Source organism: Paramacrobiotus metropolitanus, unplaced genomic scaffold, assembly GCF_019649055.1.
Source record: "Paramacrobiotus metropolitanus isolate TYO unplaced genomic scaffold, Prichtersi_v1.0 Parri_scaffold0000100, whole genome shotgun sequence".
NCBI lineage: Eukaryota > Metazoa > Tardigrada > Eutardigrada > Parachela > Macrobiotidae > Paramacrobiotus > Paramacrobiotus metropolitanus.
In genome coordinates, this window is record NW_026570320.1 from 403141 (window position 1) to 418245 (window position 15105).

Below are 15105 nucleotides of genomic sequence, written 5' to 3' on the forward strand. Positions count from 1 at the left end.
CGAAAGGTACCCTAATAAAAGTACAAATTTAATGAATTTCATATTGATCTTCAGCTATGCATTATCTCGTTCGATTACATGATTACCGTCCACAGGGTTCTTTCACATTCTTAAGATCTTCAGCCGGAGCATTTCTTGTTCGATTACATCATTGCTGTCCACAACGTCCAGTGCTCCTTAGGACTCAAACACAACGAAAGAAAAAATCGATGGAAAAGTGCGTGTACACGAGCTAGAGCCCACGGTTTAAGTAGTAAGCCGAATATTATTAACAGCCGAATATTAAGTAAATTAATTTTCTTAACTCAATAATCAAGTTAAAATATCAATATAAAAAACCCTTAATCCATCCTTGTTTTGATCGTTCGAGTAGTCACCTTGTCCTTCTCACTAAAAATTAAAGCTTTTTGCGCTTTGTTTGCTGCAGTATGCATGCATACTCGTTCACTTACATTACATGCACGGTGGCTCCCGCGCCAGCTAAACAATCGAAATCCACTGCGTTTAAAATGACTTGTGAGATGGTTTCGAACAGATCATCCGGTTTCTACCGACAGGAAAAAAGGCTGTCACCAACAAATAACAATTATACCAGTAAGTAATTTAAATTTAATGTGAGCAGTCAGTTCCTACAAGTTACCAAATTTGGTTCCCATAAAGCTTCGCAAAGCCCCAGCAGCGATTCTTCCGCAGTCCCGGCGACGGCAAACGGCTCATTACTCTCGCCCGCACCAAACAAATCCATGGCCGTCACAAACGGCTCTTCAGTGTCCACGTCAAGACCAGCAATGACCGGAGCAATAAAGTATGGCCCAAATCTGAAGAAAAAATATTTTATGTTACTAGTTTTCAGTTAAAACGACGGCTACTGCAAAGCTTACCGTTATCGAAACACACACATAATTCCATAAACAAAAATTTTTCCAATTACTGAAAACTTCAAAAAGCAGACTAACTGTCTTAAGTCACCTAATAAAGACTAACTGTCTTAAGTCACTTAATAATGTAAGAAAAACATATAGAAATTCTGAAATTCACATTTATTCAGGAAAACAGGAACCCAAGCGTATCGAAAATTTTAAAAGTGGATATTTTAGATTTTTTCGAAACTTTTTGGTTTAGAAGAAATTTAGAAAAGATCGACGTGGGACGCACCTTCGTTCATACAAGAACGTCTCCACCAGGGCTTTGAAGGAATGAGGATGGATTTTGCGATTTTCCCGCAGTTCGTACAAATTCACTCGGAACTTCAATTTGTTCACCCTACAAAATCAACAAAGCACACTTTCAGCTTTCCCTGCAGAACAGAGCCAGCTGAGCTCGTCTGTCTGTCCTACACAGTGAGGGAATCCGTTGTGAGGCCCGGAAGCCCCAGATAGAGATGAGGTCCCATCTCGTAGACTTTAGGGAAATCCGTGCCTACAGTGAGACGGCCCGCTCCCAATCGGTGATCAGAAGCAATCGCGACGCACTTATCCCCTTTCATCGCCACACACACGCCACCATTGTAATTGAAAGGATTCTATAGAAAGATCAAATGAAGAATCGCAATGCTAAATAGCCACTGTAGGCAGTCTGAGGCCTCACCATTTTTTATGATCACTCCAATGGGATACTTTATCGACGAACGCAGAATTTTGATCGAAACAGAGCCAATTCAATGATTAAACAACAATCTTCCGCGGTTTCAAGTTCTAACCACTTTGTTTTCTAAACTGTAACTGTCTAACACCTTAAAATTACTTCTCAAGTCTCAGGGTAGTGGATGCTGCAAAAAATCACAAATAAATCAAACGAAGTGAGGATTTCATAAATGCAGCGTCATACGCGGTCATCCTAAAAGTAGCAAAACATGAAGGCTTGCTCCCATGCCCTCCGTTTGGCCACCACTATTTTTAACAACCGCGGGTGGTTCGCTGCAGCGCGGAGCGATAGGGCAGTAATAAGATTACTTCGAAGTCCGCTTTAGAACCGAAGAAAATTTGAAAAAATATTTGACAAGAAATATCAAGGTTCATTCACAAAAGAAATTCTAGGGGTTATAATTTTCTTTTCATTTATTTATATTCATGTTGCAGCATTTTGAATGGTTATCCTACTCTGTTGATGCACAATGAGTCCGAAGGAGCCCTTGCGGTACGTGTATTTGTGATCTGTTTTTCGTTTTTTCCTAGTCTCTTTGCTCAGCTGCGCTCTGTTTTTTTGGCTGTAATGATATTTCATCAGAGGATATTTTTCCAGGATTTTGCGGCGCAAAGAACTAATCAGAGCCGAACTGGTAAGTATGCCTTCTCGTATGAGGGCGTTATCGTACTGCGACCATTGATTCCTGGGATTTATCATTATGATTTACTTGCAAATTGCAATTAGACAACTGGAACCAGATCGGATGGACGAGGCCCAATAGAGTTCCCTCGCACAGCGGTGTCCGAGATGAAATGTGTGTACTCATTACTCTGACGTATTGGGTAATCATTATGAACGTAGAATATGGATCGACATCACGGTGCCAATCTCTTTGCACAGGTTCAAATCCAGAAGATATCTTGACAGTAGCGCGCGTCGGTCGAACATGCGTTTCCTGCTTTTTGCAACTGGTAAATGCCCCCTTCTCCGCATCCGCACTTGCTAAATCCGCAATAATGCGATTATACTTGCTAGAGTTTAAGAACACCCGATCCGAGCATGGAACTGATAAGTAAGAATTGGTGAAACAGAGTTCTGGTATTTAGTTTTTCCGGTCGTGAACTCACACGGATGTTTGTTGTGTAGAATTACGGCTGTTTGGAATGGATGAGACTGAAGCACAGCCGCTTGCCGATGGTGGTGATGAGGATTCTGATGATGAAATTGAAATCGATAATTCCGAAGACCGACCTTCCCTGAGTCTGCAACGTGAAGCTATTCTGGAAAATCTGTTTGAAGAGTGAGTATTTTGAAAAATATTATTATAATAATTGCTCTAGCATTCGAATGCTGCTCGGTGATTAGCACCCGATGCGGTTTACCTACCAGTTTTTATAGTTTTGCATAACGGGCGCTTTATGTTTTTTGTAGATTTAGCGTGATAAATGAGGCATCCCTTAATGTCTTCCCAAGCAAGGTGCGACAACGTTACTTGTGAGATTGGACTGAAGTTGTTTTACTGACGCGGCTACGAATTGCAGTTTGTCTTCCATTTGAACATTAACCTACATGTCCTTCAAGAGGACGGGAGTGTTCTTGACGCGTGTTCCTTGGCTTTGATGGCTGCTCTTCAAAGACGTACGTAAATCCATATTTTGGAGGTTGCGTTCTTTGTTTGGTGCAGCGTGCACGAAAGCCGAAAGCTTACTGATTTGATGCTCTCTTTGCTATAGTGAGATTTCCTAAAGTTGCTTACATTGAGGAAGAGGAAGCCGTACGCTATGACTGGGATGATCTGACTTCTCCCCAAAACCCGGGCGCTCCGGAATTTTTCTCTACCTTTGCTGTAATAGGGTAAGCAGGTTTGCTTTAAAATAATAAATTTTTTTTGACGGATTAGGAAATTTGTTCTCACCAAAGGACGTATTTTACTCAGACTTTCAAGAGGTATGTGAAGTGTGAATGAATAGGGTAGCTAATAACTTTCTGGTTAGTTTGATGAGCAGTAAAGCATTTTTCTGGAATTAGCGGAGACAAATGATTGCTACTACTTGTAGAGATCATATTCTGGCTTGTCCGACAGCAGAGGAAGAACGTGCCTCTGATGCAGTGATTGCGGTTATTGTTCAGGAAGATTCTTCAGTTTCGTTTATGGAGGTTACGGGTACAACAAATTGCTTACATTAAAAAGCTGCTGCTTTGTAGCTTTTATATTACAAAATTGCTTGTTGTGCAGACGGAATCCTGCCATCAAAGGATGGATCGTTTATTGCAGATCTCCTTTCACCGCTGATTGACAATGCAGTGGCAAGAAGGAAAGAGCTAAGAACAGTTTTGCTGAATCCAGCAGCGGAAGACACTTTGATTCCGAACGAGTATGCTGTTCGTTTGCGATCATTGCATCTCGGAACTGACTAACCTAGTTAGAATATTCCTGTTTCCCAAACTTCGTTGTTGTGTGCAATACCGTGCGCCGACAGCGAAAATGGTCAAAATACGTGTTAAACTTGGATAAATAAACAACAAAAATCACATTCTTACGGGAGCCATACTTTTTAACCATACCCTTTTGTGTATTCGAGCTGCAAGAAAATCGCTGCATCATAGCAAGGTCGTACTTTCAGTGACGCTTTTTAGACTGCATACTCGTATTGATTTATATCGCTTAGTAAGAATTTTTTACCGGTTTTTTTAGTCAAATGTGGACATAACTAGACATTTTGGTAATTTGCCCGAATCCATTGCTGGAACTGGTTTCTTACAATCACCGTAGTAGTTATTTTTTGTTAAGTGTAAAGCGGCAGTCTGGCTTTTATACGCTATTCCCGCCGTTCCGCGTTGTGTAATTGTAATATTAAATGCCTAACGGCAATTTTGCAGCATTATAGCACCTTTTAAAACCAGACCAGAAGTTGATTTTTAGCGCATTCTGACTTTGGCCCTATTCCATTGTAATACAGCGCTCAGGAACTCAGGAATTAAAAATGGGTCTTAAAGTAGTTGCAGCACTCTTGATTGCATCCTTTTCCTGCGCTTCCGCCCAACAAGCTTGTGGCTCGAACGGTGTGGCGTGCATAGGACTGCCGCATGCCTGCATTAACGGTGCGGATACATCGAAATGTGATGTCGTGGCCAAAGTGTCGCCCAGTTCCGCATCACCGAATTCAGTCAGGATAGAACTGTCAGGTGTACCGAATGGACCACAGAAGCTGGGAAGTCCGGCCATCACCAGCCGATGGGTTGCTGTGGGCTTTTCTGAAGTACAAAAAACAGTTTTTAATTTATGCGTTTGATTTTGGAAGAAAGCCGATAAATTTTCGTTGCTCAGAATGGAATGATGCCAAAGTCATCCGTGGTGCACTGCTTTGAGCAGAAAGGTCAAGCAGTATCGAAACTCACATGGAATATTCCTGATGGAAATTTGAATATCGGATTTGACGGCGTTGACGTAAGTAGATTTACAGTGCAATGGCACCGTAACGTTTTTGTACTTAATAAATTACAAAATGATGAGTAAACAGATAGCACTAACGTTTCGGACGTTCGGTAGCGCCTTCTTTTGGAAGCACTTAATTCATCCCGAATATGTAGAGTATTAGGTGGCGATTGAATTGATTAGCCGCACTACGTATCCTTATGGTAGATTGTGAGTCATCTGTGGGGAGTTATAGAAATAGGTAGCCAAATGCAAGCTTAGTTCTCAAAAATTTTTGCGTTTAAGATCCTTTGAAAAACAGTAAAATGTGTTCATTTTAGATTCTATGAGTTTCTAACTCTTACAAGGGCAGTAGCGTAAGTGAGAAATTCAAGGTAAATACCTGAACGCGATATTGCGTTTCGATTAACGACACATTCTTTATAAAATCTAATCAGTGCATACTTGTGCAATTAAGCTGTTCTCCTTCTGGCGCGGTTTTCGCGTCGGTACTTGTATACAGTAAATTTTGATGAAATACGGTATTCAACAGTTTTTGGTTTGATGGCTTCGTCGATATTATATGAGCGCTTAATTGTAATTGAATTGTACATTTTTAGCAATCGCCATTAAGCGTTGTTAAAACATCTCTGGATGGATCCGGAATCCAGTGTACCGTGGATTTAAAGAAGCAGTTCACCAACAGTGGGACACCAGTAGACCTTTCGAAAAAATACTTTCTTATCGCTGCTACCGGGCCTTTGTTAAGTGGTATGTGAAATGATGGTTTATTGTGCTTTATATGTTTATCATACTTTTATATTATACGAGTATTCTTTAAAGGCTTCTGAATCGTGGTATTAAGTATGATGCAGTGTTGATTGATTTCTGCAGATTCGCTAAGCGTTCACGATTTCGCTCCGGAATCCAGTGCTCCTACCAGTTTCTCGTTTTGAACGCATTACTTACATATCCTAACACTCTTTCGACAATTAGCCTGATGCCTCAGTTTTTCCTTTTTGCGAATGTTTTATCACGGCTGAAATTTTAACTGAAATACCTTCTCTGTCAGGTTTTATCCGGGGTGCATTACCTTTATTTTCTGCTGGAAATAAAGTACCATACCTCCTGGATATTCATTGTCACAAAACTTGCGTTCATTATTGCAAGCAGTTTTTATACAACCTTAATTAGCTTTTTGCTTGTAGGTGTATTTGTAGATTTATATATGAGTTTATTGGTTATTATGAGCTTTTTGACCGTTTTTGCTTCTGCTGTGCCGACATAAATCATGACAATCGTCGGTGTCGGTGCGAGCTGTCATTAAAAGAATGACCGCACGCAAGCGTTGTTTATGCATTCGCTGGTCAGTAGACTCGCTTTTGTTCTACAAATTAATGTTTCTTGCTAACGGCGAATATACACGTCGATGTGCCAGCACTCTGCTTGAAAGCGAGCGTAGGTACTTCTTCCATTTGGAAATAACCTCTTGAAGGATAACATACACTTCGAAGTGCACCTCGGCATCAAAATGGGTTTCGCATCGCTGGCATTCCTGATAAGTGCGTTATTATCCTACGTATCCGCACAGCAGGCGTGCGGATCCAATGGAGTAGCATGTATTGGACTGCCGAATAACTGCATCAGCGGTGCGGATACCTCCAAATGCGATCTATTCGCCAAGGTCTACATTAGCCCGGCGTCCAGCTATTCCGTCCGTATTGAACTGACGGCTGTGCCGAATGGTCCGCAGAAATTGGGAAATCCGTCCTCCATTGTTAGCCGATGGATCGCGGTCGGCTTTTCTCCAGTACGGACAATATGCATAATGATATCTTCTGAATCACTGTTTTTAAATTTATGTACAAGTGTCAAGACTCACGCAAACGTTTTCATAATTTGATAATTTGAATTCAAGTTTATAATAATTCCTGCGATTAAACGGAAACTTGCGATCTAGAATGGAACTATGCCAAACGCAGCGGCGGTGCACTGTTTCGAATTGAACGGACAAGCGTCAGCCAAACTGACATGGAATATTCCTGATGGCAAGGTCAACATTGGTTATGCTACCATTGACGTAAGTTTTGAACGATCTGATAGTGGTGACCATTAATTATGCCACACAATATATTGAATATATTGTTTTCCTTCAGTTAACTTTTTGTCTGCTCAAACAATGTATACTTGCACTCTGTGCTTATTAGACTTATACGTACATATGCGTGTCGATTTTTCCAGCAATCACCGCTGAGCGTTGTGAAGACTTCTTTGGATGGATACGGACTTCAGTGCACCGTTGATTTGAAGAAACAATTCACCATTGCCGGTGTAAACGTGGATCTCTCGCAAAAATACTTCCTTATCGATGCTACTGGCCCTGTACAAAGCAGTAAGTCAAGCAAGTCTAATGATTTGATAAAATTACTTTACTTGTTAGTAATCAAAGGCAATTTTGTCGTAGATGGCACTATGAGTGTGCATGATAAACCACCTGGATCAAGTGCACCGAATAACTTCTCGTTTTAATTTCCTGCAATAACCTGCTGGATACTGGAGTAGATATACGAAGTGTGTAATTTTTTTAATACGATGATGTACTGGGTATGATTGCTGCTTTGAATTTAAGTTTATCACTGTGGATTTAATTGCCGATGTTTAAAAAAATATAAAACCGTTCGGAGTGACTGGATATAACGGATACCGTCATGCATAAGGTCATGCTGAGCATTCCCTTGCCGTACAGTAAATGGCGAGTTGGATAAAATTAGGTTATTGTTAACTCAATTATAATACCTGGCCGGACAGCACTTATTACAATGGCATTGGAGCTTGTACGAAGTACTTGATTACGCTTTCATGGGATGAAAAACCGTAACTGGATGCTCACTACTAGTATATGTTAGCAAAATCAAGAAGTCATTGACTTTCGATTTTGTTTTCGCTGATCAGTGCATTCCGTATTTCATCTGCTCAGATTGCAATCGCCATAAGTGTGTGAGCATTCATTTTAACGACGTCAAATGAGGCGTGGATACTGGGAAGTGGAAATACTTAAGTAATTTGCAATTTTCAGTAGCTTACTGTACTTAATTAAGTTTGTTTGCGAGACAGTACACCTGAAATACGCGGTAACTGATGAGTTATTCTGTTCTGCACCTGCATAAATTTTGACATGAGCGTAAGAACTTATCGCAAAATTAAAACATGCAGTTTTAACAACGGTGCACTTATATGCCGTATACGCGCAAATATGGGAATTCAATAGAGTTTTTCTGTTAGCTACATTTCGTCATGTACAGGTCAAATTGTCAAAGTTCGTAATTGTACTGCATTTATATAATTCATATAAATCTTGTAGTGCAGAAAAATATAAATATTGTAGTGCAGAAAAATAATAGCATTATTTGTACAGAATACATACCGGCGAAATCGTTATTAATTATATTATTTATGACTTGAATTTCCTTGATTTCCTTTCCTTGTCACCGTGATAAGATACTATCATTTTCGCACAATTACCACCACGTTAGTAGTTTGTATATTACTAACCGGTAAGTTGTTAACACCACAGCTGGCGTTCGTGCGTCAATCTCCGGTGGACCGGTAATCAATGCTTATTTTATCGCTTAGCCAGCAGTTACGGATAATGCGAAAAGGCATTCATAGATCACACTATCGCCGCAAAATAAAGTTGTAAAATTTGTCAGGTCCGCAAAAAAAGATCTATTAAAGAAAGGTGATCGTACTGCATGTTGTTACAATTTGCAAATTCACCTGACAGAAGTCAAGTGAAAATTTGGGAAAATGATCCACCGCAAGTTTGTTTTCTTGGCTGTAACTCTTAGCATTGCCTTCTGTGCACAGTGCGCCTATGCCGCAAGCGCACCGCAATATCTCTATCAGTTGCAAAATGCTCAGTTCAGCAAACTTCGTGACAGTAACTGCAAATACTACGTCGTGGATCCTGATGATTCCGAATTGACCGCCAGCCAACTGACCACTCTAAAAGGGCAAGGAAAGGTCATCTTGGCTTATATTTCCATTGGCGAAGCGGAAACTTATCGTGACTATTGGCAGTCATCGTGGAAAGAGGGCAATCCCGCCTTTCTGGAGAAAGAGAATCCCGACTGGGGCGGAAATTATAAAGTGAAATTCTGGATGCCAGAATGGCAGACCATCCTTCTGAATTTCTTACGCACTCATATTTTGCAAAAGGGTTATTCGGGATTGTATTTGGACATTATCGACGCGTACTATTACTTCGAAAATCAACGTCCATCCGCAAAGCAAGACATGGTCAACTTTATTTCGCGAATTCGCGCGGAAACTCTAGCGGTTATTCCAGGAGGAAAAATTTTTCCTCAAAATGCCGTGGAGTTATATGAAAATGTGGGATATCGTCAGTTGATGGACGGCTTTGGCGTTGAAGATACTTGGATGGATGGCGACAAAATGCAGCCGAGTCAACAGACGAAATATGTATTGAATATCCTGAAGCAGGCTAAGCAGGATGGGAAGGTTGTTCTTGCTGTCGATTATCCGAAGAAACAGAACAATATCTGCACGTTTTATCAGAAGTGCAATGCGGAGGGACTCATTTGCGGAGCATTTGATCGAGATCTTACAGGAAAACTGCAGACCTGCAACGCCTAGTGCGTATTTCATCAGTCGTCTGCTCTAATTTTTTGCCAACTTGAGCCACATTATTACTGAGTCCAATATGTTTGCAATACCTTCGTAAATCCAAAATGTTGGGTAGTGCCCCTGCCCAATCATCATTACTGTTGTTCCTTATGCTCATTGCTCAGTGACCGTGTCAGTGAAAATTACAGGAGGCAAGGCCGGCTGAAAATTTGCTTTTCTCAGTTGGACTTTTTTGCCGTGGAAGAGTTACCATGTTAATTGAAATTTGTTACACGCTTACATGTAACCGGTCCTTTTGATAGTAGTATCAAATAATGAAATTCATAGATTTGATCGTATGGTACAGTAATACCAAATTCTACCAATAAAAATAATTACTTGTTTTATACAACGTTCAGGGTGTGTAGGTCACTTCACTGTACGTACAGTACCATAACCATAATCGTTAAGATTTCTTATTTTTGAGCAAACTGATGCGATTCTCGAGCGTCAGCGCAGGTAATTACCAAAACTAAATTTAAAGTGCCTATTATACCGTTCGCTTGTTCACATTAATTATTAATGGAGCATGAGCGCAAAACATAGCCTTAAATCTCGATAGCCAATGAAGACGATCTCAAGGAAAACATATTTAAAAGCTACGGTTATAATATACAGAATACTTAAAAATAAAATTTCGGCGACAGCACTGCTTTACAGTTTACACAAGACGATTTTATTCGGCGTGGACGATAAAGGTCAAGAGCAGCTGCTACAGAAGTTGTTTGAATGCTGTACGTCAACAAAGATCCAATAATAAAGGGGATGCCTGCAGTGGCCTCGGTGACCTTTTCGGACCAGGGGAATATGTAATGTGAAAATAAATGCACTATGCATTGCATGTCTGGAGTTTTCCTTTAAGATCTCGATCGAACGCTCCACACACGAATCCTTCCGCACCGCATTTCTGATAAAATTTGCAGATATTGTTCTGCTTCTTCGGGTAATCGACAGCGAGAATAACCTTTCCATCCTGTTTGGCTTTTCGTAAGGTTTTCAGTACGTAGTTCGCTTCCTGGCTCGATTTTAGCTTGTCGCCATCCATCCACGTGGACTCAACGCCAAAGCCGTCCATCAGTTTGCGATACCCGGTGTTATCATACAGCTCCACGGCATTTTGTGGAAAATCTTTCCTCCTGGAATAACCTTTAGAGCTTCCGTGCGGATTCGAGAAATAAAATCGATCATGTCTTGCTTGGCGGACGGACGTTGTTTTTCAAAATAATAGTACGCGTCCACAATGTCCAGATACAATCCAGAGTATCCTTTTTGCAGAATGTGAGTGCGTGAAAAATTCAGAAGGATAGTCTGCCATTCTGGCATCCAAAATTTCACTTTATAGTTGTTTTCCCACTCAAGATTTTCTTTTTCCAAAAACGCGGGCTTGCCCGGCTTCCACGACGATTGCCAGTAGTCACGATAAGTTTCTGCTTCGCCAATTGAAATATAGGCCAAAATAACCTTTCCCTGTCCATTCAAAGTGGTCAGTTGGCTACCAGTCAATTTGGAATCATCGGGGTCTACCACATAATATTTATAATTACTGTCGCGAAGTTTACTGAATTTGGCATTCTGCAGTTGATAAAGATACTGCGGTGAACTTGCGGCATGAGCATAATGCACGCAAGAAATAAAGTTAAGAGAAACGGCTAGAAACAGAAAACTGCGGCCAGTCATCTTTTATAATTTCCGCCCTGTTGTTCACGTGAAATATTATGTGAAATTGTGAACGGGAAAGTTTGAGGTCACAGCTTTCCTTTAATATCTGTAGAGGTTTGTTAAGAACACGGCGAATTTCACAACTCTAATAAGAATTGTATTCAATCGTACCATAAAAAATCGTAGGATAAGCCATAATTTACGTCGTGAGCGAGTACGTACAGGGGTACGTACTCGTCGACGTAATAATTGTCGACAAGATATGCCGCGGACGAGATTACGCCATAACATAATACAGGAGCATATGGCAAGAGCAAACACAGGGAATTTCTTCCAGAATTTTAAACAAATCAGCCACTTGGTGAAATCAAGAACTTATCTGTCTGTAACTATCTATACGTGAGTACAAAATCGCGTTCGACGAACGTACGTACGTACGTACGTACGTTCGTACGTTTCATTTATTGTTGGCCACGTACGTACGTTAACGTTACGTACGTGGAAGTGGTCGTTCAAACCAAACCATTGAAGGTCAGCGTGAAACTGTGCATCTAACACAATAGCATAAGATTTTTCCGAAGGCAACAAGTTGATCATGCGCCTTAGAAATAAGCGGCCGACAGGGATACACTTAGCGGCAAACTGCAACTTCCCAATGAGACTTTGTAGCTCACGATTAGTGCATGAAGTACGATCGACCCAGGAATCAAGAACGGAAATAATTTCAGCTAATTTCTTCTCTGGTAAAGAAATAGTACCAGCTACAGAATGAAGCTGAATACCAAGAAACGTTATTTGAGTTGCAGGCCCAGCTGTTTTGTCAGCAGCTAACGGGGTACCTAGCTCTTGTACGTGGGTAGATGCAGGAACATCAACTGTGGTTTTAATTTACACTCATTTCATGATAATTTAAGTTCGTACTGCTATGTCTAAATTGCCACTGCCTCGTAATATTAGCAGTTCATTCAGCTACGGGGAAATTAAGTCCAGAATTACTACAGTACGACTTTCGGCTTGCCACTTTCAAACATATAGAAGTACTTGTACAATATAATGTTATAAAAGTGCTCACAGTTCACATCCATTACTGCAAACTGTGCCATAAAATATACAATCTAGAGTAGTATGTGGCAAATGTACAGATATCAGCGAAAACTAATTCAAGTGAATTAGTAACGATAAATTAATTTATGTTACGTGCTAACCGCAGGTATGATTACTAAGTAGAGTAGTAGTACGGTGAAGGCTTCGGCTATTCCGTGCTCTGGTGATAATTAAATACCACATAAGCTGATCTGGAAGTCTAGTAAGCACTTACGGTACAATTAGCTGTGGCCAGCTGAATTTCTTTGTTCCCAGGCATTCATTTATGTTTTCTTTTAGCATTATTTCTCGTGTGCACTGTGCATTGGTCCAGAGTTTCGTTTACAGTGTTCATATCTTTGGTCCTGCGCACAGTTGCATGTTGCGCCCAGAGATTTTCCAGTTCCCCTCATACAGTGTCCTCCTGCGCATGAGAAATTTTGCGTGGCAAACACCCACAATTATTATGAATTCTTTCCAACCGATGTCCTGTATCAGGCTAGCTGTAGTAGTATGGATTGATCGCATGACCTTTCTTATGTCATGCATGTAATAAATTTCTGATGCCCTGCGTAAAAAATGTTTAACCAATAACGACCATTTAATTTATTATTTATTATCTATTTTAATTTATTTATTTGCAATAAGTGCGGCAAGAGCCGCACTTATTGCAAAACAGAAAGACATTTTTTGTATGAAGTATCGTGCTAATGCTGTGTAGTGTCATCTGTCATGTACTGTTGCTCAAGACGTGAGACACAAGTACAGGATAACACAACAATGACATCGCATGGTCGACATGAACATTTAATAGTGCTTTGCCTTCAATCGGTTTTGGTTGTACAAGATGCACACAAAGTGTGCACGAACCGGACAACAAATACAGGTAGTAGTGTTGTTAATATTAATACTCTACAGTATGTATTGTTGTTAACCTCCTAACCATTGTTTGTTAGTCAAACAATTGTAAATCCCAGCGGTAACTGCTGTTAGATGTTTTGTCATATCGTAATTTATACATTCACAAAAAAATCCGCAGATGCAAGAAGCAAATTAACGATAAAGAGTTACCATTGCGTTAGGGAAAGATTGTTTTTTTCATACTGACCAATCATCTTCGGCCATTAATGAACAAGCTTACCGAACTGAAATTTATCAGTGCTGACAATCATGATTGCATCTGCATACTTGCAGTATCGAGCATTATGTTCGAATTTCAGTATAGCCGCTGGTCGCTATGTCTCGCACGTCGCAAGCATTTACGAATTTGCAGTCAAAATTAATGATTCAGTTAATTTTTAAAATTCTTATCTAGAGTCAACAAATGAGCGCAGCCTCCTAAACCAGTCCAGAAATATCAATAACATTAGCATTCCATTCATTAAGTTTGTGAGACAATGTCTAGTATTTCGGGAAACAGACATGTCGTTGACGGGTCTCAAGAAGTTCGGGAGACAGACAGCAATGCCACTCTTCCCGCGGACGCTGTTTCGGATGGATCGTCCGCGGTTAAAGTACGTATTAAACAGATTCTGTTTTTACAGCTTTACTGGGAGAATATAATTTTCTTTATGTTAGCAGTCCCTTCGGGACCCGGAAGCTGCAACCGAAGAAGCTCAGAAAAGCGGCACGATGACACCGTTCTCATTTTTCACAACCAAGCGCGTGGTACTGGGACTCATGGATGTCGCACTGTTAACAGCCAATGCAACGCAGCTGCGTGATGTTATGGAACTTCCTTATCATCCCTTCAAATGTGGAGCCTTCATTCTGCTGGTTATCTCCATTGTTTTTCAGTTGCTGGCAACTGGAATATTTTTGGCGGTGTATTGGTGGGACAACAAAAGCTATGATAAAGAGCGTCCGTTGATCATTGATCCACAGCGTCGAATGATTCTGGATATCTTTTTTGGCCTTTTGTCCTTGCTGGGAATGGGTTGCGTTGTTGTGATTCTAGCTGCCAACATTTTTATTGCCGCTTTTTTACCGACACCATCCGATCACTTTACTGGACACGGAATGACTAACACGAGCAAGTGCTTTTTCGAATGAAAATGCGATACTTAAAATGAGTACCTACTTGTTGTCTATTACTGATGTGTGTGTTTAACATTGCTGTTAAATAGTGTATTAGTACCTTATTGAACTTATTGTCTTCGTTGAATCATTTTAACGGTGTGGATGGAGCCCGGTATATTGCAGTAACCCGTGTTAAACTTTATGCTTCGCTCGCGAAACTGTTTTGTTATTTGAATGCGTCGACTTCGACGCTGATTTACCTGACTTCGTGTATTGTACGTACAGAATGCAAGAAGAAGTATTGCACCTCTATTTCAGTAAATTTCAAGCGATTGCGGTTTCCTCTATGATGATTAGTATAATAGCAGAATAAATTAATACAATGCGCATAGTCATACTCTCAGGTCACCCCAGGCGTTACAAAAACGTTACCCGTTACACTTATAAGCACACGAACTACGGTACAGATGTAACTAATTTAATTTAAAATCAATTAGTAAATACTGTAACTCATAGTTTAATAACTTATTACCAAAATGTACAAAGCGAGCTTCACTCAACAATAACAATCAAATGAAGAATTTGTCCCAATTAACATGAGAAGGGACTGTGCATAC

General features: G+C 40.4%; 7 protein-coding genes across 9 annotated transcripts; 5 read left to right on the forward strand and 2 right to left on the reverse strand.

Moving 5' to 3' along the window:
• Positions 1-25: 25 nt before the first annotated feature.
• Positions 26-1803, reverse strand: LOC129597034 (proteasome subunit beta type-3-like). Its single transcript, XM_055494454.1, has 6 exons — positions 1588-1803; positions 1338-1522; positions 1156-1263; positions 641-818; positions 453-547; positions 26-390 (listed from the first exon to the last, which is right to left on the reverse strand). The coding sequence occupies exons 1-6, from the start codon at positions 1588-1590 to the stop codon at positions 342-344; spliced, it is 618 nt and encodes a 205-aa protein (XP_055350429.1). The 5' UTR covers positions 1591-1803; the 3' UTR covers positions 26-341.
• A 179-nt stretch (positions 1804-1982) lies between these two features.
• On the forward strand, positions 1983-4278 carry LOC129597047 (exosome complex component RRP43-like). Of its 2 annotated transcripts, none has more exons than XR_008691510.1 (11): positions 1983-2136; positions 2242-2278; positions 2371-2440; positions 2527-2597; positions 2662-2698; positions 2773-2926; positions 3058-3103; positions 3168-3264; positions 3360-3573; positions 3684-3790; positions 3863-3889. XR_008691510.1 is itself a non-coding variant. In XM_055494473.1 (11 exons), the coding sequence occupies exons 1-11, from the start codon at positions 2114-2116 to the stop codon at positions 4042-4044; spliced, it is 945 nt and encodes a 314-aa protein (XP_055350448.1). In that variant the 5' UTR covers positions 1983-2113; the 3' UTR covers positions 4045-4278. The 2 variants fall into 2 exon arrangements, 1 of the variants encoding a protein (XP_055350448.1); XM_055494473.1 differs by having other exon boundaries at positions 3360-3480; positions 3863-4278.
• A 187-nt stretch (positions 4279-4465) lies between these two features.
• Positions 4466-6172, forward strand: LOC129597050 (uncharacterized). Its single transcript, XM_055494475.1, has 4 exons — positions 4466-4886; positions 4955-5074; positions 5662-5812; positions 5936-6172. Exons 1-4 carry the CDS (start codon positions 4611-4613, stop codon positions 5995-5997), a joined length of 609 nt encoding a protein of 202 aa, XP_055350450.1. The 5' UTR covers positions 4466-4610; the 3' UTR covers positions 5998-6172.
• A 125-nt stretch (positions 6173-6297) lies between these two features.
• On the forward strand, positions 6298-7728 carry LOC129597049 (uncharacterized). Its single transcript, XM_055494474.1, has 4 exons — positions 6298-6851; positions 7002-7121; positions 7283-7433; positions 7506-7728. The coding sequence occupies exons 1-4, from the start codon at positions 6573-6575 to the stop codon at positions 7568-7570; spliced, it is 615 nt and encodes a 204-aa protein (XP_055350449.1). The 5' UTR covers positions 6298-6572; the 3' UTR covers positions 7571-7728.
• A 1036-nt stretch (positions 7729-8764) lies between these two features.
• On the forward strand, positions 8765-10063 carry LOC129597116 (uncharacterized protein DR_0705-like). The gene has a single exon (XM_055494559.1). It carries the CDS (start codon positions 8849-8851, stop codon positions 9695-9697), a length of 849 nt encoding a protein of 282 aa, XP_055350534.1. The 5' UTR covers positions 8765-8848; the 3' UTR covers positions 9698-10063.
• Positions 10064-10556: 493 nt separating this feature from the next.
• Positions 10557-11404, reverse strand: LOC129597083 (uncharacterized protein DR_0705-like). Its single transcript, XM_055494518.1, has 2 exons — positions 10923-11404; positions 10557-10863 (listed from the first exon to the last, which is right to left on the reverse strand). The coding sequence occupies exons 1-2, from the start codon at positions 11402-11404 to the stop codon at positions 10557-10559; spliced, it is 789 nt and encodes a 262-aa protein (XP_055350493.1).
• A 2304-nt stretch (positions 11405-13708) lies between these two features.
• On the forward strand, positions 13709-14801 carry LOC129597132 (ninjurin-1-like). 2 transcript variants are annotated; one of them, XM_055494575.1, is made up of 2 exons: positions 13709-13983; positions 14048-14801. In XM_055494575.1, exons 1-2 carry the CDS (start codon positions 13867-13869, stop codon positions 14519-14521), a joined length of 591 nt encoding a protein of 196 aa, XP_055350550.1. In that variant the 5' UTR covers positions 13709-13866; the 3' UTR covers positions 14522-14801. The 2 variants fall into 2 exon arrangements, with proteins under 2 accessions (XP_055350550.1, XP_055350552.1); XM_055494577.1 differs by having other exon boundaries at positions 14051-14801.
• The last annotated feature ends 304 nt before the right edge of the window (positions 14802-15105 follow it).